General features: G+C 44.2%; 1 protein-coding gene across 1 annotated transcript in view; it reads left to right on the top strand.

Moving 5' to 3' along the window:
* LOC134340378 (complement C3-like) overlaps positions 1-23,439 on the top strand; it is a 265,235-nt gene that overhangs the window by 44,657 nt on the left and 197,139 nt on the right. The window contains exons 8-9 of the mRNA XM_063037558.1: positions 1,132-1,234; positions 17,213-17,333. Coding sequence (XP_062893628.1) covers positions 1,132-1,234; positions 17,213-17,333 — 224 coding nt within the window. The remainder of the gene's footprint in view (positions 1-1,131; positions 1,235-17,212; positions 17,334-23,439) is intronic.

Here is a 23,439-nt window from a genome sequence, read left to right as displayed (position 1 = left end):
CTCACACCAATAGAGTCATACATCCGATATGCCTTCCTGCCTGTCCTTTCGATACAAAGTATATCTTTTGATATTAAAATCCAAACTACGACCTTCTTTCAGGCACAGCTCACTGATGCCCACAACGTCATACCGACCAGTCTCTAAATGTGCCGTGAGTTCGTCCACCTTATTCCGAATGCTACATGAATTTAAATACAGCACCTTCCTGCATTCTTCTCCCTTATTATGGTGGAGTAAAGGAAATCACAGGGGCATGAAAGAGAAACTGACCAAAGCTGACTGGAAGGGGACACTAACAGGGATAATGGCAGAACTGCAGCATCTGGAGTTTTTGGGGGATTTTCGGAATGTGCAGGATAGATACATCCCAAACATGAAGAAGTATTTAAAAGAGAGCATGAGGCAACTGTGGCTGACAAGGGAAGTTAAAAGCAGTATAAAAGTCAAAAAGGGGGCATATAATATAGCAAAAATTAGTGGGATCTTAGAGGATTATGAAGCTTTTAAAAACTGTTCAAAAATACCATAAGGAAAGAAAAGATGAAAAATAAAGGTAAGCTAGTTAATAATATAAAAGAGGATATAAAAAGTGTTTTCAAATATACGTGAGTGGATATTAATCCAGTGAAAACTGATGCAAGTGAGGCAGGACAAATTTCGTCATTATTTTGCAACAGTAGAAGGAATAAGTGTGTCAATCCGAAGGAAGGTCAGGTGAAATGATTTTCCTGAATGATCCCCAGCTCAGAAGAAATATTTCAGCTTTTAGATTTGATGCAGTTGTTCCCTTGAGACAAAGAAGATTGAGCGGAGATGTGATAGGTGGTTCAAAATCAACACCAGTTTGGATTACTCAGGGAGAGGAAAACTGTTCCCATCAAGGGATGATTCAAAGACTGGGGGATAGATTTAAAACCCTGGACAAATGATGCAAGGGGGATATGAGAGAATCGTAGAGAAATATTCTGACAGGCAACAGTGTTTTCAAAAGAAAGTTGAATAAGCTGTTCAGCAAATTAAGTTTTGAAAGAATGGGACATGAGAATGAGAAAATTTCTGCGCTGTCACAACTCCAAACATCAACCATTTGCTTTGGAGGCATTTAATTCTCGGTTTCATTCATTACAGATACAGTTACGGAAAAGATGTTGAAGGTCGAGCCTTTATTTTGTTTGGAGTATTGAAAGATGGTCGAAGGACAAGCATTGCTTATTCACTTCAAGCAGTGTCTGTAAGTAGGATCTGTATAGTTTTGCAGAACTTTCAAAATCTGCAAGTTCTAATCTTATCATATGCTCATTATATTCAAAGTTCGTACCAGCTCACCCAAGGTCACAGAGAAATTGCTTAACATAAATAATCTTAGAAAACTAACAGCTATCTTTGCAAGGAGTCATTTTAATACTGAATATTGGATATTTTCCTACTAGTTAATTATCTTGTGTGATAAAAAATTAGATGCTGTTTTTAATATTCTGTTGTTCCAATGCTTTGTTGTACGTTTTGGTGGTGACAGTTGTAGGGATGAGTTTTCAAAAAGTTTGGCTGTGTCATCAATGAGTGTGGAAGTGCCGACCTTAAGGCACAGGACAGCAAAGGGGGAGGAGGAGGAGGAGACTCTGCAAGAAAACAAGCTGTCAATGAAAATTCAGAACAGCTTTCTTCTGAATGGATTTTTCATCAAAGTGACATTTTCTTTGTTTTTGTGTCACCTAGCAGGTTACAAATTGGTTATTGATCATTGTTAGTTTACAGTATTACAATGCAGAATGAGTTCATTCATCCTAATCAATCTGTACCACTCTTATAAAGGACAATTCATTAAATATCATTTGTCTTCTACTTTACCCTACATGCAGGCAATGGTTTGGAGACACAAGAAGGTGTCAAAGTGTATATTTTCTACAATTAGTTACTTACTAGTAACCCCCTGAAAACTGCAAACTCCATTCTTCCCCATGTCGAGTGGTAGATCCAAAGCCATTCATTTTGTCATATTACCTTAAATAACTTTCTTCTGATTGTTGATGATTTAGATCAATCTTAACACCTTGTAATTCAGAACAACTCCATCTATTCTCTTTGCCTTGAAAATTAAAAAAAAACACAGATGCTCGATAGAGAGGAAAATTGGATTAGCCATGATGAAATGGCAGAGCAGATCCGATGGGCCAAAATGACCCGATTATGCTCCTGTATCTTATCGTCTTATCTCTTAAATAAGATGGAAACACTCATCAGGTCAGGGTGAAACTGTAGAAAGAGAAACAGTTAATATTTCAAATTGTAGATGTTTTGTTGGAACAGACACAGTGAGAAACCAAGTTGATTGTAGGTTAAAAAGTGGCTGAGGGAAGGATAATGAGGAAAAAGGACTGGCCACTGGTAGAGTGGAGCCACTTTTGTCCAGATGATATCACTGCCATGTATCACCTTGAAAGTAAGGTACAGATCTTCAGGCTTACATTGATCTTCACTCTAAAAGAGTAGAAGCCACAGGGAGATAGAAGGGGGATATACTATTGCAATAGCAGGAAACTGGAACCTCAGCATCACCTTTATGTACTGAATATAGCAGTTCTGCAAAGAAGCAACTTGGTCTGTATTTGGTTTCACAAGCATTCATAAAACCAAATCCTGTACACCAAATGAAATGCCACCAGACCGGAAGTGCAACGTTGCAAATATGAAATGCAGTAGGTTTAAATCAATTGGTGTGGTTCGGGCAATTGAATATTTCTATATATGTCTTTGACATTCACAACTACTCAGTGAAACTTGGGCCAGTAAGTGAAAGGTTTTGAAAAGATGAGAATGTTGATAGTTTTGCATTTAAGAAACAGTTTTAGACATAATATACTTCTCGGGTACCATTAAGAAGGCTACTTGTGCGAGCAGCTCCATGGAAATCAAATATTCCCATTCCCATTCAGCAGAGCTATGGAAAAGGATAAAAACAGACAAACTGGGAAAGTGCTTAATTGGGGAAGGGCTAACTATGACGGGATGAGGCAGGAACTAGCGAGAGTAAATTGGAAACAGATGTTCAAGGGTGAAAGCACAGAAGTAATGTGGAGGAGTTTAGGGACCACTTGTGCTGGGTTCAGGGCACGAATAGCAATTGCCAGAGGGCATATGTACAAAGTTAAGGGAGGGAGGTTTAGGGGAGACATCAGGGGTAAGTTTTTTTACACAGAGAGTTGAGGGTGCCTGGAATGACTTGCCGGGGATGGTGGTGGTGACTAAAACATTCACGGTATTTAAGGGCCTGTTGGACAGGCACACGTATGAAAGAAAAATAGAGGGTTTCGGGGTAGTGTGTTTTTTTTAAAGGAATATATGGGTCGGCACAACATCGAGGGCCGAAGGGCCTGTACTGTGCTGTAGTATTCTGATGCCCAGTGTCTAGTGTTTAAACTGCTAAGGCTAAAAACCACGGTTACATCTATACAGCAAGAAAAATAATTTTAAGGTGATTCTAACATCTACCTCTAGTCAAGTCAAGTCAAGTTTATTGTCATTTTGACCATAAGCTGCTGGTACAGTACACAGTAAAAACGAAACAACTTTCCTCCAGGACCCCGGTGCTACATGAAACAACACTAAACTACACTAGACTATGTGAGACAGCACAAGGCTACACTAGACTACGTAAGACAACATAAAAATTGCACTAGACTACAGACCTGCACAGGACTACATAACGTGCACAAAACAGTGCAGGGCAGTACAATAATTAATAAACAAGACAATAGGAACAGGAGAGGACAAATTACAATATATTAATAAATGATGTAGATGTCAGTCTAGACTCTGGGTATTGAGGAGTCTGATGGCTTGAGGGAAGAAACTGTTGCACAGCCTGGTCGTGAGAGCCTGAATGTTTTGGTACCTTTTTCCAGATGGCAGGAGGGAGAAAGGTTTGTATGAGGGGTGCGTGGGGTCCTTCACAATACTGTTAGCTTTGCGGGTGCAGCATGTGGTGTAAGTGTCTGTGATGGCGGGAAGAGAGACCCTGATGATCTTCTCAGCCGACCTCACTATCCGCTGCAGGGTCTTGCGATCCGAGTTGGTACAATTTCCGAACCAGGCAGTGATGCAGCTGCTCAGGATGCTCTCAATACAACTTCTGTAGAATGTGGTGACGATAAGGGGTGAGAGATGGACTTTCCTCAGCCTTCGCAGAAAGTAGACACGCTGCTGGGCTTTCTTGGCTATGGAGCAGGTGTTGAGGGACCAGGTGAGATTCTCCACCAGGTGAAGGGGTTCAGGCCCAGCAGTTTCAGCTCTCTAGTCGGGTGCTGAGGAATGAATGTGTTGAATGCTGAACTGAAGTCTATGAACAGCATTCGAACGTACGTGTCTTTTTTGTCCAGGTGGGTGAGGGCCAGGTGGAGGGTGGTGGCGATGGCGTCGTCTGTTGAGCAGATGGGGAGATACGCGAACTGCAGAGGGTCCAGTGAGGGGGGCAGCAGGGTCTTTATGTGCCTCATGATGAGCCTCTCAAAACGTTTCGTGATGAGGTTCTGAGAACACGTTGAAGCACGTTGGAACGACGGCGCTGCTCAGGGAGATGTTGAAGGTGTCAGTGAGAACATCTGCCAGCTGGTCTGAACATCCTCTGAGCACTCTGCCTGGAATATTGTCCGGTCAGGCAGCCTTCCGTGGATTGACCTTGCATAGAGTTTTCCTCATATCAGCCACGGTAAGACACAGCACCTGGTCATTGGGAGGAGGAGTGGTCTTCCTCGCCACCACGTCATTTCCCGCCTTGAAACGAGCGTAGAAGTTGTTCAACGCATCTGGGAGGGAGGCATCACCAGCACAGGCAGGTGGTGTTGTCTTGTAGTTGGTGATGTTCTGAATGCCCTTCCACATACGCCGCGTGTCTCCGCTGTCCTGGAAGTGGCTGTGGTTTCGCTGGGTGTGTGCATGCTTTGCCTCTCTGATGTCCCGGGACAGTTTGGCCCTCGCTGTTGTTAGGACTGCCTTGTCGCCTGCTCTGAAGGCGGAGTCACGGGTTCTCAGCAGCGGACGCACCTCCGCGGTCATCCATGGCTTCTGGTTAGAGCGTGTCGTGATGGTCTTGGCCACAGTGACGTCATCGATGCACTTGCTGATGTAGCTCGTCACCGATGCCGTGTACCCCTCTAAGTTGGTAGGGTCGCCATCGGTTGCAGCCTCCCTGAACATGTGCCAGTCAGTTTGCTCAAAGCAGTCTTGAAGAGCAGAGATGGCTCCTGCTGGCCAGGTTCAGAACTGAACCTGCTTCTGAACTGGTCTGGAGCGCCTAACGAGCGGTCTGTAGGCTGGGATTAGCATAACAGAGATGTGGTCTGAGTAACCGAGGTGGGGGCGGGGATCCGCCCGGTACGTGTCGAGGATGTTTGTATAAACAGGGTCCAACGCTTTCTCCCCTCTCGTTGCAAAGTCCACATACTGATGGGATTTGGGGAGCACTGACTTGAGGTTCGCGTGGTTAAAATCTCCGGCGACACTAAACAGTCCATCAAGGTGTGCGGTCTGCAGTTCACTAATAGCCCCATACAGTTCACAGAGCACCTCCTTAGCATTAGCGCTGGGGGAATGTAGACACCGACTATAATGACAGTGGTGAGTTCTCGTGGTAAAGAAAATGGTCTGCGTCTAACAGTCACAAACTCCACTAGCGATGAGCAGTAACTAGAGACCAGCAGAGTTCTTGCACCATTCCGTATTGATGTAAACGCACAAGCCCGCACCGCGAGCCTTACTGCAGAGAGTTGCATCTCTGTCAGCCCGAAACAAAGTGAGCCCGTCTAGCTGAATGGCGGCGTCCGCAACTCTGTCGTTAAGCCACGTTTCCGTGAAAACAGAAGCGCAGCAGACTCTGTACTCCCGCCGAGTAGTCCGCCGGAGTCGGATGTAGTTCAATTTATTGTCCAGGGAGAGGACATTGGAGAGCAGAATGGACGGGAGAGCCGGCCGGCTAGGGTTTGTTTTTAGCCTAGCACGGACCCCTGCCTGCTTGCCGCGCTTCCGCTTCCTCGCACACCGCTTACGACGACTCCACCTCCGGCCACCGGCATCAGGCGTCACCGAGGACTGTAGGCATCGCCCCGAAGAAGGCCGAGGTCGCGTAGCTTCTACAGCAGACTCTACTCAAAGTCAATAAAACTCGAACGGACTCTGGTTGTTTATGCAGTTCCCCTTAAAGACAGTGCAAGAGACGATGCCATGCTGGTTTAAAAGTTCATTTAAGGAAACATGGCTTTCGACTCCCAATACCAACTATCCTGCTGACAAATTTACAGTCTCTGGAAAATAAAATTGAAGATCTCAGAGCAAAAGTGCTGTACTAGAGGGACATTAAAAGCTGTTGCATATTTTCTTTTATGGAGATTTGGAAAAGCCTCGGCCTTTATGGATTCATCTTTGAGTCTCAACAAGTATACCACAGCTGTCACTAACTCCATTAAAACTGTGTGGATGAGTGTGCACCTATGCGAACTTACTGTACATACCCAAATCAAAAGCCGTGGATGAACCAGGTGGTTCAGAGTCTGCTGGGGCTAGAACTGTGCATTTAGGTCTGGCAATCCAGACCTGTACAAGAAAGCCCAGTATGACATGCGGTGAGCTATCTCAAGAGCTAAGAAACAATTCCAGGTGAGGTTGGAGGCAATATCGTTTCCACGTCAAATCTGGCAAGTTTGTAGGTATACTTCCTACAAAGCGAAAGCCAACATCAATAACGGCAGTGATGCTATATCACAGATATGCTTAACTCTGTTTATGCTCACTTTGAAAGGGAGAATAAAACTACAGCTACAAGGATCTCTGCAGCATCCGGCGACCCCGTGAATTCTGTCTCGGAGGCCAAAGTCAGGCTGTCTTTCAAGGGGGCAAACCCTCACTCGGCGATAGGCCCTGACGGAGTACCTGGCAAGGCCCTAAAAACCTGTGCCAACCAACTGGTGGCAGTGTTCGAAGACATTGCCATTCTCTGATTGTTACAGTCGGAAGTTCCCAACTGCTTCAAATGGGCATCAGTTATACCAGTGCCCAAGAAGAACAGGGTGAGCTGTCTCAATGACTATCATCCAGTAGCATTCACAGCTACGGTGATGAAGTGTTTTGAGAAGTTGGTTATGGCTAGAATCAACTCCTGCTGAAGTAAGGACCTGGATCCACTGCAAGTTGTCCATTGCCAAAATAGGTCTATAGGGTCTCCATGCGCCCTTGGATCACCAGGCCAATGCAAATACCTATGTCAGGATGCTGCTTATTGATGTTCAATCTATCATCCCTACAGACCCGATCGAAAAGCTCCAGAACATGGGCATCTGTACCTCCCTCTGTAACTGGATCATCGGCTTCCTAACTGGAAGGGTACAATCAGTGCAGATTGGAAATAACATTTCCAACTTGCTGACAATTAACACAAATGCACTTCAAGGATGTGTGCTTAGCTCACTACTCTACTCCTATGACTGTGTGGCAAGGCACAGCTGAAACACCATTTTTAAATTTGATGATGATACAACCATTTTTTGGCAGAATCACAGATAGTGATGAGAGCATGTACAGGAACAAGATATACCAGCTGGTTGAGTGGTGTCACATCAACAACTTTGCACTCAACGGCAGTAAGACCAAATAACTGACTATGGACTTCAGGAAGGGCAGGACAAAACCACACACAATGGTCCTCATAGAAGGATCGGAAGTGGAGAGAAGTAGCAATTTCAAGTTCCTAGGTGTCGATATATATGAGGACTTAACCTGGACCTAACATGTTGTTGACACTACAAAGGTGGCAAGATAGTGGCTATATTTCATCAGGAGTTTGAGGAGGTTTAGAATGTCGCCAAAACACCAACAGATGCACGATGGAAAGCAGTCCAACCGGGCGAGTCACCGTATGGTATGGAGTGCTATTGCACATGAGTGGAGTAAGCTGCAGAGAGTTGTAAAATTACCCAGCACCATCTTGGGGACTAGCCTCCATAGTTTCCAGGACATCTTCAAGGAGCAGTGCCTCAGGAAGGCAGCATCCATCATAGAATATAGAATAGTACAGCACATTACAGGCCCTTTGGCCCACAATGTTATGCCGACCCTCAAACCCTGCCTCCCATATAACCCTCCACCTTCCTGTCTACTAGTGTCTTAATCTTCACGAGTGTGTCTGCCTCCACCACTGACTCAGACAGTGCATTCCACGCACCAAACACTCTCCGAGTGAAAAACCGTTCTCTAGTATCCCCCTTGAACTTCCCACTCCTTATCATAAAGCCATGTCCTCTTGTATTGAGCAGTGGTGCCCTGGCAAAGAGGCGCTGGCTATCCACTCTATCTATTCCTCTTATTATCTTGTAAACCTCTATCATGTCTCCTCTCATCCTCCTTCTCTCCAAAGAGTAAAGCCCTAGCTCCCTTCATCTCTGATCATAATGCATACTCTCTAAACCAGGCAGCATCCTGGTAAATCTCCTCTGTACCCTTTCCAATGCTTCCACATCCTTCCTATAGTGAGGCAACCAGAACTGGACAAAGTACTCCAATTGTGGTCTAACCAGAGTTTTATAGAGCTGCATCATTACATCGCGACTCTTAAACTCTATCCCTCGAATTATGAAAGCTAACACCCCATAAGCTTTCTTAACTACCCTATCTACCTGTGAGGCAACTTTCAGGAATCTGTGGACATGTCCTCCCAGATCCCTCTGCTCCTCCACACTACTAAGTATCCTGCCATTTACTTTGTACTCTGCCTTGGAGTTTGTCCTTCCAAAGTGTACCACTTCACACTTCTCCGAGTTGAACTCCATCTGCCACTTCTCAGCCCATTTCTGCATCTTATCAATGTCTCTCTGCAATCTTCGACAATCCTCTGCACTATCCACAATACCACCAACCTTTGTGTCGTCTGCAAACTTGCCAACTCACCCCTCTACCTCCAGGTCATTAATAAAAATCACGAAAAGTAGAGGTCCCAGAACAGATCCTTGTGGGACACCACTAGTCACAATCCTCCAATCTGAATGTACTCCCTCCACCACCACCCTCTGCCTTCTTCAGGCAAGCCAATTCTGAATCGACCTGGCCAAACTTCCCTGGATCCCCTGCCTTCTGACTTTCTGAATAAGCCTACCGTGTGGAACCTTGTCAAATGCCTTACTAAAATCCAGATAGATCATATCCACTGCACTACCCTCATCTATATGCCTGGTCACCTCCTCAAAGAACCCTATCAGGCTTGTTAGACACGATCTGCCCTTCACAAAGCCATGCTGACTGTTCCTGATCAGACTATGATTCTCTAAATGCCCAGAAATCCTATTCTAAGAATCTTTTCCAACCGCTTTCCCACCACAGACGTAAGACTCACTGGCCTATAATTACCTGGACTATCCCTACTACCTTTTTTGAACAAGGGGACAACATTCGCCTCCCTCCAATCCTCCGGTACCATTCCCTTGGACAACGAGGACATAAAGATCCTAGCCAGAGGCTCAGCAATCTCTTCCCTCGCCTCATGGAGCAGCCTGGGGAATATTCCATCAGGCCCCGGGGACCTATCCATCCTAATGTATTTTAACAACTCCAACACCTCCTCTCTCTTACTATCAACATGCTCCAGAACATCAACCTCACTCATATTGCCCTCACCATCATCAAGTTCCCTCTCATTGGTGAATACCGAAGAGAAGTATTCATTGAGGACCTCGCTCACTTCCACAGCCTCCAGGCACATCTTCTCACCTTTATCTCTAATCGGTCCTACCTTCACTCCTGTCATCCTTTTGTTCTTCATTAAGGACCTCCACCACCCAGGATATGCCTCTTCTCATTGTTGCCATCAGGAAGGAGGTACAGAAGCCTGAAGACACACACGCAATGATTCCAGAACAGCTTCTTCCCCTCTTCCATCTGTTTACTAAATAGACATTGAACCCTTGGACACTACCTCACTACTTTTTAAAAAATTTCTTTTTTGCTCTACTTATCTAATAATACTATTTAATACATGTGTACACTTAATGTAATTCAGTTTTCTTTTTCTCTCTATTATCCTGTTTTCCATTGTACTGTTGCCACAAAATTAACAAATTTCATGGCATGTGCTGGTGATATTAAACCTGATTCTGATTCCATTCAGGACACAGTAATACAACTCAAGTCTTCACAACTCACCACCAAGATAGGACAACTGAGTCTTTCAAAGGCAGAGGAGGTCTGATCAACTCCTTCTGGTGCACAAAGGTGGTGCTGCTGTCCCAGTCCAGCTCACTCAACTTGGAACATTGTTGCAGATAAATCTCAGGAGCAGCAGACAGAATAGATCAGGCCGACTCAGAGAGTTGTTTCAGATTAAAGGATTTTATTTACGTGATATCATGGAGAGCCCAAGCACCTAAAAGCGGGATCTTGGAACTCTGCTTAACAATAGAGTATACTTTTATTTATACCCCAAACGTACGTGACATGTAAAGTTTGATGGTCACAGGCAGGAATGACTTCCTATGACGCTCTGTGCTGCATCTCGGTGGAATGAGTCTCTGGCTGAATGTACTCCTGTGCCCACCCAGTACATTATGTAGTGGACGGGAGACATTGTCCAAGATGACATGCAACTTGGACAGCATCCTCTTTTCAGACACCACCGTCAGAGAGTCCAGTTCCATCCCCACAACATCACTGGCCTTACGAATGAGTTTGTTGATTCTGTTGGTGTCTGCTACCCTCAGCCTACTGCCCCAGCACACAACAGCAAACATGATAGCACTGGCCACCACAGACTTGTAGAACATGCTCAGCATCGACTGGCAGATATTAAAGGACCTCAGTCTCTTCAGGAAATAGAGACGGCTCTGACCCTTCTTGTAGACAGCCTCAGTGTTCTTTGACCAGTCCAGTTTATTGTCAATTCGTATCCCCAGGTATTTGTAATCCTCCACCATATCCACACTGACCCCCTGGATGGAAACAGGGGTCACTAGTACCTTAGCTCTCCTCAGGTCTACCACCAGCTCCTTAGTCTTTTTCACATTAACTGCATATAATTCTGCTCACACCATGTGACAAAGTTTCCTACCGTAGCCCTGTACTCAGCCTCATCTCCCTTGCTGATGCATCCAACTATGGCAGAGTCATCAGAAAACTTCTGAAGATGACAAGACTCTGTGCAGTAGTTGAAGTCCGAGGTGTAAATGGTGAAGAGAAAGGGAGACAAGACAGTCCCCTGTGGAGCCCCAGTGCTGCTGATCACTCTGTCGGACACACAGTGTTGCAAGCCCACGTACTGTGGTCTGCCAGTCAGGTAATCAAGAATCCATGACACCAGGGAAGCATCCACCTGCATCGCTGTCAGCTTCTCCCCCAGCAGAGCAGGGCGGATGGTGTTGAACACACTGGAGAAGTCAAAAAACATGACCCTCACAGTGCTCGCTGGCTTGTCCAGGTGGGCATAGACACGGTTCAGCAGGTAAACGATGGCATCCTCAACTCCTAGTCGGATCACCTGGATAATAGTAATAATTGTGTCAGTATACTGTTTATTGACTGCAGCTCAGTGTTAACAGCAATATTCCTACAGTTCTGATTGAAAAGCGCTAGAACCTCAGCCTTTGTACCTCCCTCTGCAACTGGATCCTTGACTCCTTCACCAGAACACCACAGGCTGTGAATCAGAAATAACTTCTCTGATTGGCTCACCTCAAGGTTATGCACTTAGTCCACTGCTTTACTTCCTCTACACCCATAACAGTGTGGTTACGCACAACTCAAACCATCTGTAAATTTGCTAATGACACAACTATTGTTGGCATAGTCTCATATGGTGATGAGAGGAGATACAGGAGTAAGATATATCAGCAAGTTCAGTGGTGTCGTAGCAACAACTCAATTCACTCAGCATTCACTCAATATCAGCAAGACCAACGAACTGATTGCGGACTTCAGAAAGGGTAGGATGAGTGAACATACACCAGTCCTCAGAGGGATCACAGCTGGAAATAGTGAGCGGCTTCAAATTCCTGGGTGTCAACATCTCTGAGCGTGTATCCTGAGCCCAACATATGGATGCAGATACAAAGACACAGCAGCAGCTACATTTTGTTCGGGGTTTGACGAGATTTGGTATGTCACCAAAGATTCTACAGATGTACCATGGAGAGCATTCTAAATGGCTGCATCATCCTCCTGGGCACGAGCCTCCATAGCATCCAGGACGCCTTCAAGGAGCAATGAGAACACTCAGCCCTTTTTTATTGTCATATAGAAATGCATCCATGCATTAAGAAGTGATACAATGTTTCTCCGGAATGATATCACAGAAAACAGGACAAACCGAAGACTAACACTGACAGAACCACATAATTATAACATGTAGTTACAGCAGTGCAAAGCAATACCATAGTTTGATGAAGAAGAAACCATGGGCACGGTAAATAAAGTCTCAAAAGTCCCCGAGTCCCCGATAGCAGGCGGCAAAAGGGAGAAACTCCCCGCCATAAACCTCCAGGCACCGTCAACTTGCTGATGCCTTGGAAGCAGCCGACCCCAGCCGACACTGAGTCCATCCGTCCGAAAACTTCGAGCCTCCGACCAGCCTCTCCGATACAGCCTCCCGAGCGCCATCCTCTGCCGAGCGCCTTCGACCTCGCCCCGGCCGCTGAAACATGCAAAGCCAAGGATTTCGGGGCCTTCAGCTCCGGAGATTCCGGTTACCACACAGTAGCAGCGGCAGCGAAGCGGGCATTTCAGAAGTTTTCCAGATGTTCCTCCATACTCTCACGTCTATCTCCATCAAATCAGAATTGTTCACGGTCCCCTATTTGACAGGTAACAGACATCACCATCGAAGTGGCCACGCGCGCTGCCATTGCGCCGCCATCCTCTCCTCCCTTTAAAAATATGCTTCAATACGTTTCAATAAATACATTTAACATCAGAGAAATGTATACCACATACACCCTGAAATAATTTTTCTTCGCAGACATCCACGAAAACAGAAGTGTCCCAAAGAATGAATGACAGTTAAAGGGTAGCACCCCAAAGCCCCCCGCAGCTCCCCCTCCCACATACAAGCAGCAGCAAGCAAGAACCCCACCCCACCCCCACCAGCAAAAAAGCATCAGCACCCTCCACTGAGCATTCAGGTGTGCAGCCAAGCATCAATAAAGACACAGACTTGCAGTAACCCCAAAACAACTCCTTCACCCGGTAATTCGACATACCACAGGATCTCTCTCTCTCTCTCTCTCCTCCCCAATGGAAAACGAAGTGTCTCTGTTTCACAGCGAGAGGGAAGACACAAGAAACTCGCTGACTTACAACGTTAAATGTCTGTTGTGTCGCTTTTTCCATGCTCTGTGCCCAGAGAGTCAGCACCAAAAACGCGCAGCTGTCTGGGCACTCAACCTCTAGTAACTAGCCTGCTGCTCCCAATGTTCTGTGTTCTCCCACGACACTTCAGTCAAGGGCATCGGCCTAGGATCACCCTGTCTCCAGAGCCAGGAAAACCTGGGACCCTGAAGGCGCACTCGTCTTCCAGGCTGCGTCCTTGGGATATCAAAAAGCAGCCAGTCATGATGTCCTGAGAGCAGGTCCCATTCCCACAAAGAGCCGAAGTCAGAGTGTAACTCCAGGTCAGGGTCTCCAAAAGAACCCCCCATACCCTGAAAAGGGGAAAAAAATAACATATATCAAAGATAGAAATAGAGCTGTTTCCAAAGATGGAAGCAAAGGAGTGCCATCTTGACTTCGCTTCGCTTCCAACTCAGGAGGGTGGCATCCATCATTAAGGATCCCCATCAAACAGATCATGCCCACTCCTCATTGCTACCATCAAGAAGGAGGTACTGGAGCCTAAGGCATACACTCAACATTTCAGGAACAGCTTCTTCTCCTCTGCCATTAGATTTCTGAATGGACATTGAACCCCTGAAAATTACCTCACTTTTTGCACTATATATTTAATTTAGCAATATTATGTGTATAATTACTGTAATTAAGTTTTTATTACTATTATTGCAATCTAATGCTGCTGCAGAAATAACAAATTTCACGATATATTCCAATGATATTAAATCGGATTCTGAAAAATTAACTTGTTAGAATTAACAACTAAACAAAAGGCATAATGATCATTTCTGAAACCACTAACTATTTCATTCGGAACTACAGCACTGCATCAATTTAGGCTTGTAGTGTTGTTACCTCAGGTCAGAAAATTGGCCCAAATTTCTTGGCTTGGCAAAGGTGGGTATATTTATTTATTTGATTAAACTTTATACAAATTCAATCACCTTCAATTTCTGTAATGAATGGTAATAGAAATAAATAATGTCAGCACTTTCAAAACAAATAGCTGTCTTTGCCTATTACACTGTTCTAACTTACAACTCCACTCCTCTCCTCTTGACTCATACACCCCAACATCTATGAAATATTCAATAACATTATTAACCAAGCTTTTCCCTGTACCTAATCATGTACCTAATAAAGTGGTCCTTGAATGTATGTTCAAAGTTCAAAATACATGTATTATCAAATTATGTATGAAGTTTACAACCCTGAGATTCCCCTTCCCACAGACAGCCATGAAAACAAGAAACACCATGGAACCCATTTGAAGACAACACCCAATGCACAAAAAAGAACAAATCACGCAAACAGCAAAAAACACAGCATATAAACATCACACTGCAGAATCATTGAAACACCCTAGAAATATATAGTTTAATTCAATTTAGTGTTGTGCCATTCATTGACTGCAAGCCACAGGGCCAGTCCGCCTGGATCAAATTTGCACAAAATAGCAATGAGTAAAGGTGCAACCGGAACCACATATAGCATGAATGGAGAGCCCAATCCACAGATCACATTGATTAAACCTTGTCCGAGACCCAAAACTCCAGCACATCCTCTGGCAACATCAAGTGAGAGGGAGAGGAAACCAGGTCAAACATTGGCACTTTCCTCTGAATGTAGCAAACAAGAGCAAGAGTGAGAGATCAGTTAAAAGCAGGTACCTTCTCCTGCAGCAATGAGTGAGAAGAAGAGAGAGAGACCATTCAAACACAGGCAGAAGGTGTGAACTCCTGCTCGCCTTCCCTTCTCATCCTTGTTGATTTCAATTGGGGTTGCACTTCAATTGGTGAGAAATGAAGTCTCATGCCCTTTCTCCAGGCGTCTTGGCTTCCGGGCTACACACTCAACTTGAAAGCTCCTCAAACTCCCTTGGAGACATCAAAGTGCCAGATCAATCAATAAACCCAAAAACACACCATCAAAATGTAATTCACGGGTTCCAATTGCACGCAGTTTAACCATAGAACCAGATAACAATTGCAGCACAGAAACAGGCCATCTCGGACCTTCTAGTCCATGCTGAACGCTTACTCTCACCTAGTCCCACTGATCCGCACTCAGCCCATAACACTCCATTCCTTTTTTGTCCATATAGCTATCCAATTTAACTTTAATTGACAACATTGAACCACTTCTGCTGGAAGCTCATTCCACACAGCTACCACTCTCTGAGTAAAGAAGTTCCCCCTCATGTTTCCCCTAAACTTTTGCCCTTTAACTCTCAATTCATGTCCTCTTGTTTGAATCTCCCCCACTCTCAATGGAGAAAACTTATCCACGTCAACTCTGTCAATCCCCCTAATAATTTTAAACACATCTATCAAGTCCTCTCTTAACCTTCTACACTCCAAAGAATAAAGACCCAACTTGTTCAACCTTTCTCTGTAACTTAGGAGATGATGAAACCCAGGTAACATTCTTGTAAATCTTCCCTGTACTCTCTCAATTTTGTTGACATCTTTCCTATAATTTGGTGACCAGAACTGTACACAATACTCCAAATTTGGCCTTACCAATGCCTTGTACAATTTCAACATTATACCCCAACTCCTATACTCAATGCTCTGATTTATAATGGCTAACATACCAAAAGCTTTCTTCACCACTCTATCCACATGAGATTCCACCTTCAGGGAACTATGCACCGATATTCCTGGATCCCTCTGTTCTACTGCATTCTTCAATGCCCTACCATTTACCATGAATGTCCTATTCTCATTAGTCCTACCAAAATGTAGCACCTCACATTTATCAGCATTAAACTCCATCTGCCATCTTTCAGCCCACTCTTCTATCTGGCCTAAATCTCTCTGCAAGCTTTGAAAACCAACTTCATGATCGACAACTCCACCGATCTTAATTTCATCTGCCTACTTACTAATCCAATTTTCCATCCCATCATCCAGATCATTAATGTATATGACAAACAACATTGGACTCAGTACAGATCCCTGAGGCACACCACTAGTCACCAGCCTCCAATCTGACAAACAGTTATCCACCACTACTCTCTGGCGTCTCCCATCCAGCCACTGCTGAATCCATTTTACTAGCAGAATCATATTTGGAAGACGAAGAAGTACAGAAGTAGGCTGGCACCTATTGGCATGTGGTTCATTGGTGCAATCTTCTGCAGATGATGTTCATGGTCTTCTGCTGCTGTTGCCCACCCATCTCAAGGTTCAACCTGGTGTACATTCAAAGATGCTCTTCCACACACCACTGTTGTAACACTGTTTGAGTTACTGTTGCTGTCCGTGAATTTGAACCAGTCTGGCCATACTCCTCAGAACTCTCTCATTAACGAGGCACTTTCTCCCACAGAACAGCCACTCACTAGATTTTTTTTTTGTTTTTTGTCACATTCTCTGTAAACACTGGACTGTTGTGCAGGAAAACACCAGATCAGTAGTTTCTGGGATGCTCTTGACCACATTTACATTCTTTCATGCATTGAGTTGTTGTCACCGTGATTGGTTAATTAGATACTTGCATTAATGAGCTCGTGTACAGGTGTACCTAATGAAGTGGACACCGAGTGTTGTTTCATTCATATTAAACATAAAAAGCTTGAGTAGTTTTAAGTGTTTTTATGTATTTTTGCAGTGAATTCTTCAGTTACTTCTGATTTTATATAAAAATACAACACAAAATACAGATTATAACAAAAGATTCAGTGAAACATAATATCAATCAGAAGAGTGGAATTATATGTTAGGAGAGAGAGGATATAAGAGATAGATATATTTATGTATTTTTGCATGTATATTTTCTTATAAATGTTTACCATTAGCATTACCACAGAAAATCAGATGCAATATCAGAAACTCTCTGAATCCTTTACTTGCAGATTATAAATGGCAAAGGAGCAGCTAAGCTGACTAGAGACCAGTTGACTAAGAGTTTCGCTGACATTAACTCACTGGTTGGGAGTTCAATCTATGTCACTGCAAGTGTTATTGCACATACAGGTGATTGTTTCTCTTAATGTATTTTAAAAAACAATGGCATAATGGTTATGTTCTGTTATAACAACATTGAAGATCTTGTCGTAGTTTTTAATTTCATTGCTGGTTATACATATATTAGCTATCTTTGACATTGTATAATGTGGTTGGGTCTCCCCTCATGTTATCAGCTTAAGCTAGTCAGAATCATCTAGATAGGTAAAAGATTTAAATGAGTGAGTGATACACATACAACAGGAATTCTGCAGATGCTGGAAATTCAAGCAACACACATCAAAGTTGCTGGTGAACGCAGCAGGCCAAGCAGCATCTATAGGAAGAGGTGCAGTCGACGTTTCAGGCCGAGACCCTTCGTCAGGACTAACTGAAGGAAGAGTGAGTAAGGGATTTGAAAGCTGGAGGGGGAGGGGGAGATGCAAAATGATAGGAGAAGACAGGAGGGGGAGGGATAGAGCCAAGAGCTGGACAGGTGATAGGCAAAAGGGGATACGAGAGGATCATGGGACAGGAGGTCCGGGAAGAAAGACGGGGGGGGGTGACCCAGAGGATGGGCAAGAGGTATATTCAGAGGGACAGAGGGAGAAAAAGGAGAGTGAGAGAAAGAATGTGTGCATAAAAATGAGTAACAGATGGGGTACGAGGGGGAGGTGGGGCCTAGCGGAAGTTAGAGAAGTCAATGTTCATGCCATCAGGTTGGAGGCTACCCAGACGGAATATAAGGTGTTGTTCCTCCAACCTGAGTGTGGCTTCATCTTTACAGTAGAGGAGGCCGTGGATAGACATGTCAGAATGGGGATGGGATGTGGAATTAAAATGTGTGGCCACTGGGAGATCCTGCTTTCTCTGGCGGACAGAGCGTAGATGTTCAGCAAAGTGGTCTCCCAGTCTGCGTCGGGTCTCACCAATATATAAAAGGCCACATCGGGAGCACCGGACGCAGTATATCACCCCAGTCGACTCACAGGTGAAGTGATGCCTCACCTGGAAGGACTGTTTGGGGCCCTGAATGGTGGTAAGGGAGGAAGTGTAAGGGCATGTGTAGCACTTGTTCCGCTTACACGGATAAGTGCCAGGAGGGAGATCAGTGGGGAGGGATGGGGGGGACGTATGGACAAGGGAGTTGTGTAGGGAGCGATCCCTGCGGAATGCAGAGAGAGGCGGGGAGGGAAAGATGTGCTTAGTGGTGGGATCCCGTTGGAGGTGGCGGAAGTTACGGAGAATAATATGTTGGACCCGGAGGCTGGTGGGGTGGTAGGTGAGGACCAGGGGAACCCTATTCCTAGTGGGGTGGTGGGAGGATGGAGTGAGAGCAGATGTACGTGAAATGGGGGAGATGCGTTTAAGAGCAGAGTTGATAGTGGAGGATACACATGGCTACTTGCATTTGTGCAATTTCTGCAATTTGCATTGCAGCTGCGTAAGGTCCAATTTACACTCATTGTAACCTATTAAACTGTTCACATCCACGAGTCCAGATTGTGAGAAGATCTCTCTTGTTGAAACAGTTCAGGAACTTTAAATTTTCTTCTTTGTCCTGGAAAAAGAGTCACCAGAGATCTATCAAAATATTTAATGGAATTACAAAATTAACATGTGAACGGCATTAATCTATTAAATAATTCTACTTCCAAGGTACGACCCCTACAGTCTTCAGGTATGAAAACTGTAGGTTCATAAAAATGAGAATCTGAAATGAGCTTGTTCACAGTTAATGAAGGTCTGAAATTCCTAAGGACTAATTATTACGTCAAAATTCGCATTGCAGGAAGTACAGTATCTATAAGCTTGCAATGAACCAAAAACAGACTGCACTCGTTTTGACAAACTGAAGCATGTAAATTCAAATATATAAACCATATATAGCTTGTTTAATTAACCTTCTTCTCATGGCTTGGTGCAGTTGGGGCGAAGAGCCTGATTCCATGCTGTATGACTCTACAAAGTTTTCTCAGTGACCCAGTCAAAAATGCTGTTAGATGTCACTGTTCTTCATCAATCTTTGTTCGAAAGTTAATTTGCAACACAGTTCAACAGCCTTACTGTAACAAATATATCTTCAGTTAAGCAATAAATTAAATTCAATACTTATTTTGTAGGCAAATTTTAAGTAAATAGCAGAGAAATAAATAGCTAGAAGAGCTCAGCAGATAGCATCACTGGAGGCAAAAGGATGGCTGATAATTCCAGACCCTGTATCAGGTTTCTTAAGTAAATATGTATTAACTGAGACAAGCTGGATATCAGCCATTGCTTTCTTGATGCTAGTCTAATTCTGGAATCAGGACCTGATTAAGGTCTTGGATCGAAATTTCGACACTTTGTTCCTTACCATAGATGTTGCCTGACCTGCCGAGTTTCTCCAGTATTTTGTATGTTTTACCCTGGATTTCCAGCATCAGCAGGAAGGCTTATGTTCGTACTTGAGCATTGATAAAGGAATAGCTGATATACAGCTCTCACCAGTCAATAAAAAAGAGTTAAATAGCATAAATGTACTATAAATTACAAATTCAATAAGTCATGCAATAAAAGGAACAATGTGGTAGTGTTTATGGGTTTGTGAATAGTTACAAAATCTGATAACAGAAGGGAAGAAACTATTCCTGAATAGCTGAGTGTGGGTCTTCAGGCTCCTCTACCTCTTCCCCAAATGTAGTAATGAGAATGGCAGTAGTTAATAATGGAAACTGCCTTCTTGAGGCACAAACCTCTTCACAACCTTCACCCCATGAAACATGATAGTTCTGCAAGGCAGCATAGCAGCATCTTTTCAAGAGTATTTGCTGAATAAAAAAAAACATAGTATAACTGTTTTATGATTTCTAAGTTACGTTGTGGATAGTACTCTTTGAATCTGTACTTTTTTTCTCTGTGTGGAACCTGCTTAACAGCAGCTAGCCATGCTGTCGTTAACTACGCATGGATGACAGGGCATATCTTATGATAATAGGATGAGAGAGCTAGGGCTGTTCGTTTTGGAGCAAAGAAGGATGAGTGGTGACTTAACAGAGGTGTACAAGAGAATAAGAGGAATAGAGCAAGGAGTGGACAGCCAGATACTTTTCCCAGGACAGAAATGACTAATACACGGGGGTGTAATTTTAAGGTGATTGTAGAAAATTAGGAGAATGTCAGAGAATGTTCTTATACTGGGAGTAGTGGGTGTATGGAACACCATGCCAGGTGTGGTGGTAGAGTCTGATACATTAGGGACATTTAAGAAAATCTCAGGTTGGTAAATGAATGAAAGAACATTGGAGAGCTCTGTGAAATGGGAGGGTTGGATTGATCTTAGAGCAGGCTAAAAGGTCGACACAACACTGTGTTGTACTGTTGAATGTTCAATATTTTACTAAAATTCTAAAAGGTGCTCTGGACCCGTACTAGAACTTGCACACTCATCATGGACAACGAGGAATAATGAAGAGTCTGGTAGAGAATTCTGATACTTAGAAAAGTAGTCTGTTGTTACTGGTCCAGATGCGGAACTACAGTGTTTAGACCTACAGAAGCAAAACTGCAGAGATTCTGTAAATAAAAGTGGAAGCAGCAGAAATGCTCAGTGGATCAGATGGAATCAGTGAGAAATGGAACTGCGATGAGAGACCTAGCGATCAGGGCTAGGACCCAGTTGCAGGAGTAGCTGAGACTAGAAATGAGACCGGATACAAGATTGAAACGAGGACAGGATTCTAAACTAGATGCTAGATGAGAATCCAGAGCCGATGATTAAACACCAAGCCTCAGTTCAGGTGCTCTTCAAATACTAAAATCCTGGCACCAAAACATGGCTGCCAATTAGCAGGGAGGACCTGAATCTTTAAAAGGGCCACACCAGCTCTCCATATTCTGGAGAGCTGGAGTATCTAAACCCCTAGAATTTGACATGGTCAGGTGCATATTGTAACAGAACCCGCTCCCCAATGGCTGACTCCTGATGACCCTGGCTGTTTGGAAAGACAATGATGGTAGTCATGGATGAGAGCTGGATCCAAGATGCCGGATCAGCACCATTCTTCGGGTCAAAATCCTTCCCAGTCCACGAAAAAACTGCCAAACACCCCGAACAGTTCATGAATCCAGAATTCTTTTTCCAGTCAAGACCTGTTCCCTATCGACAAACCTAGGTGGCAGTTGGGCTAAAGGACTGGTGCCTACAGGTGTTAATTTGGGAATGTGGAAAATGGGATTGACCTCGATGGTCTTGGGGAGTTGCAAGGTGGAAGGCACTGGATTTGCTTTCTTGAGAACATTGAAGGGTCCAGTGAACTTGGGTACCAATTTCCTAGATTCCACCCGGAACAGCAAATCCTGAGTAGACAGCCATACCTGTTGCCCAGGCTGTAAAGCTGATCCTTGTCTCCTCTTGCGGTTAGCTTTCATTTCAGACTTTCTCGGTAGAGACTAACAAAATCTCCCCTGCCCTAGTCCACTTTTCCTTGCAGCTTTGGATGAGATCTCTGGCCTCAGGAGCCCCAACCTTGGCATGCTGCTCAGTTCTGAGTGGTGAGGAATACCCAAATTGATATTCGAACGGGGACTTCACATGTGCAGAATGCTGTAGCTCCAATCAGTGTATAGAACACCCTCAAAAAACATGACACAAATTATAGACCCCGATCTGACACAATATTCACCAGCAATCCATGGATCCTGTAGATTGCCCTGTAGGACAATCTCATCATCTCCACTGCTGATGGTAGTCAGCAATGAATAGACAATGAATTTGCAGGCTTTTGAAAATTGTCCTACAGTTATCGTGATGATGGACTTCCCCTTGGAAGGTGGAGACCCCTGACTAAGTCCATGGAGATGTGAGCCCATGGTCTGTCCAGAACAGATCAAGAGTGAAGGAACTATTGAGGTTGATTACGGGTTTCCTTGTTCCAGATGCATACATCGCATGCCAGCACATATTGTCAGACCTCTTTAGCTGCTTCTGGCCACCAGTATCCCCTCTTAATGAACTGGAGGGTTCTGGCCACCTGGGTGAGCAGCCATTCTAGATGTGTGCCCCTTTGAACTACCTTAGACCTGACAGAACTGGAGACAAACAGACAACCTGGAGGCCATTCTTGGGAATCCCTCCTTTGATTCGACAGCAAATATAAGCCAGGGTTTGTGGTCTGTCCATACAATAAAAGGGTTCTTGGCTCCCTTAAGCCAGTGGCAACTTGACTGTGAGCAACTCTCTATTTCCCTTCTCATAGTCCACCTCTGTCAAGGATATATAGAATCAGGAGATGTCGAGTCAGTATGGATAGAACTGAGAAATTGTAAGGGCAAAAAGACCCTAATGGGAGTAATCTACAGGCCCCCAAACAATAGCCTTGATATAAGGTTCAAGAGGTAAAATTGGCATGTTGCAAAGGTAATGCTACGGTTGTTATGGGGGATTTCAAAATGCAGATAGACTGGGAAAAGCAGGTTGGTACTGAACCCCAAGAAAGGGAGTTTGTGGAGCACTTCCGAGATGAATTCTTAGAGCAGCTTGTACTGGAGCCTACCAGGGAGAAGGCAGTTCTGGATCTAGTGTTGTGTAATGAACCGGATTTGATAAGGAGACTCCAGGTAAAGGAGCCATTAGAGGGTAGTGACCATAATATAAGTTTTAATCTACAGTTTGAGAGGGAGAAGGGAAAATCGGAAGTGTCAGTATTACAGATGAACAAAGGGGACTATGGAGCCATGAGGGAGGAGCTGGCCAAAGTTGACTGGAAAGATACCCAAGCAGGGATGACAGTGGAACAGCAATGGCAGGTATTTCTGGGAATAATACAGAAGATGCTGGATTAGTTCATCCCAAAGAGGAAGAAAGATTCTAAGGGGAGTAAGGGGCGACCGTGGCTGACAAGGGAAGTCAAGGACAGTATAAAAATAAAAGAGAAGTATAACACAGCCAAGATGAGCGGGAAGCCAGAGGATTGGGAAACTTTTAAAGAGCAACAGAAGATAACTAAAAAGGCAATAAGGGGAGAAAAGATGAGGTACGAAGGTAAGCTAGCCAGGAATATAAAGGGGGATAGTAAAAGCTTCTTTAGGTATGTGAAGAGGAAAAAAAATAGTTAAGGCCAAAGTTGGAACCTTGAGGACAGAAGCAGGTGAACTT

The sequence above is a fragment of the Mobula hypostoma genome, chromosome X1 (assembly GCF_963921235.1).
Source record: "Mobula hypostoma chromosome X1, sMobHyp1.1, whole genome shotgun sequence".
NCBI lineage: Eukaryota > Metazoa > Chordata > Chondrichthyes > Myliobatiformes > Myliobatidae > Mobula > Mobula hypostoma.
Note: the sequence above shows the minus strand (reverse complement) of the source record. Positions and strands in the feature narration are given on the sequence as shown.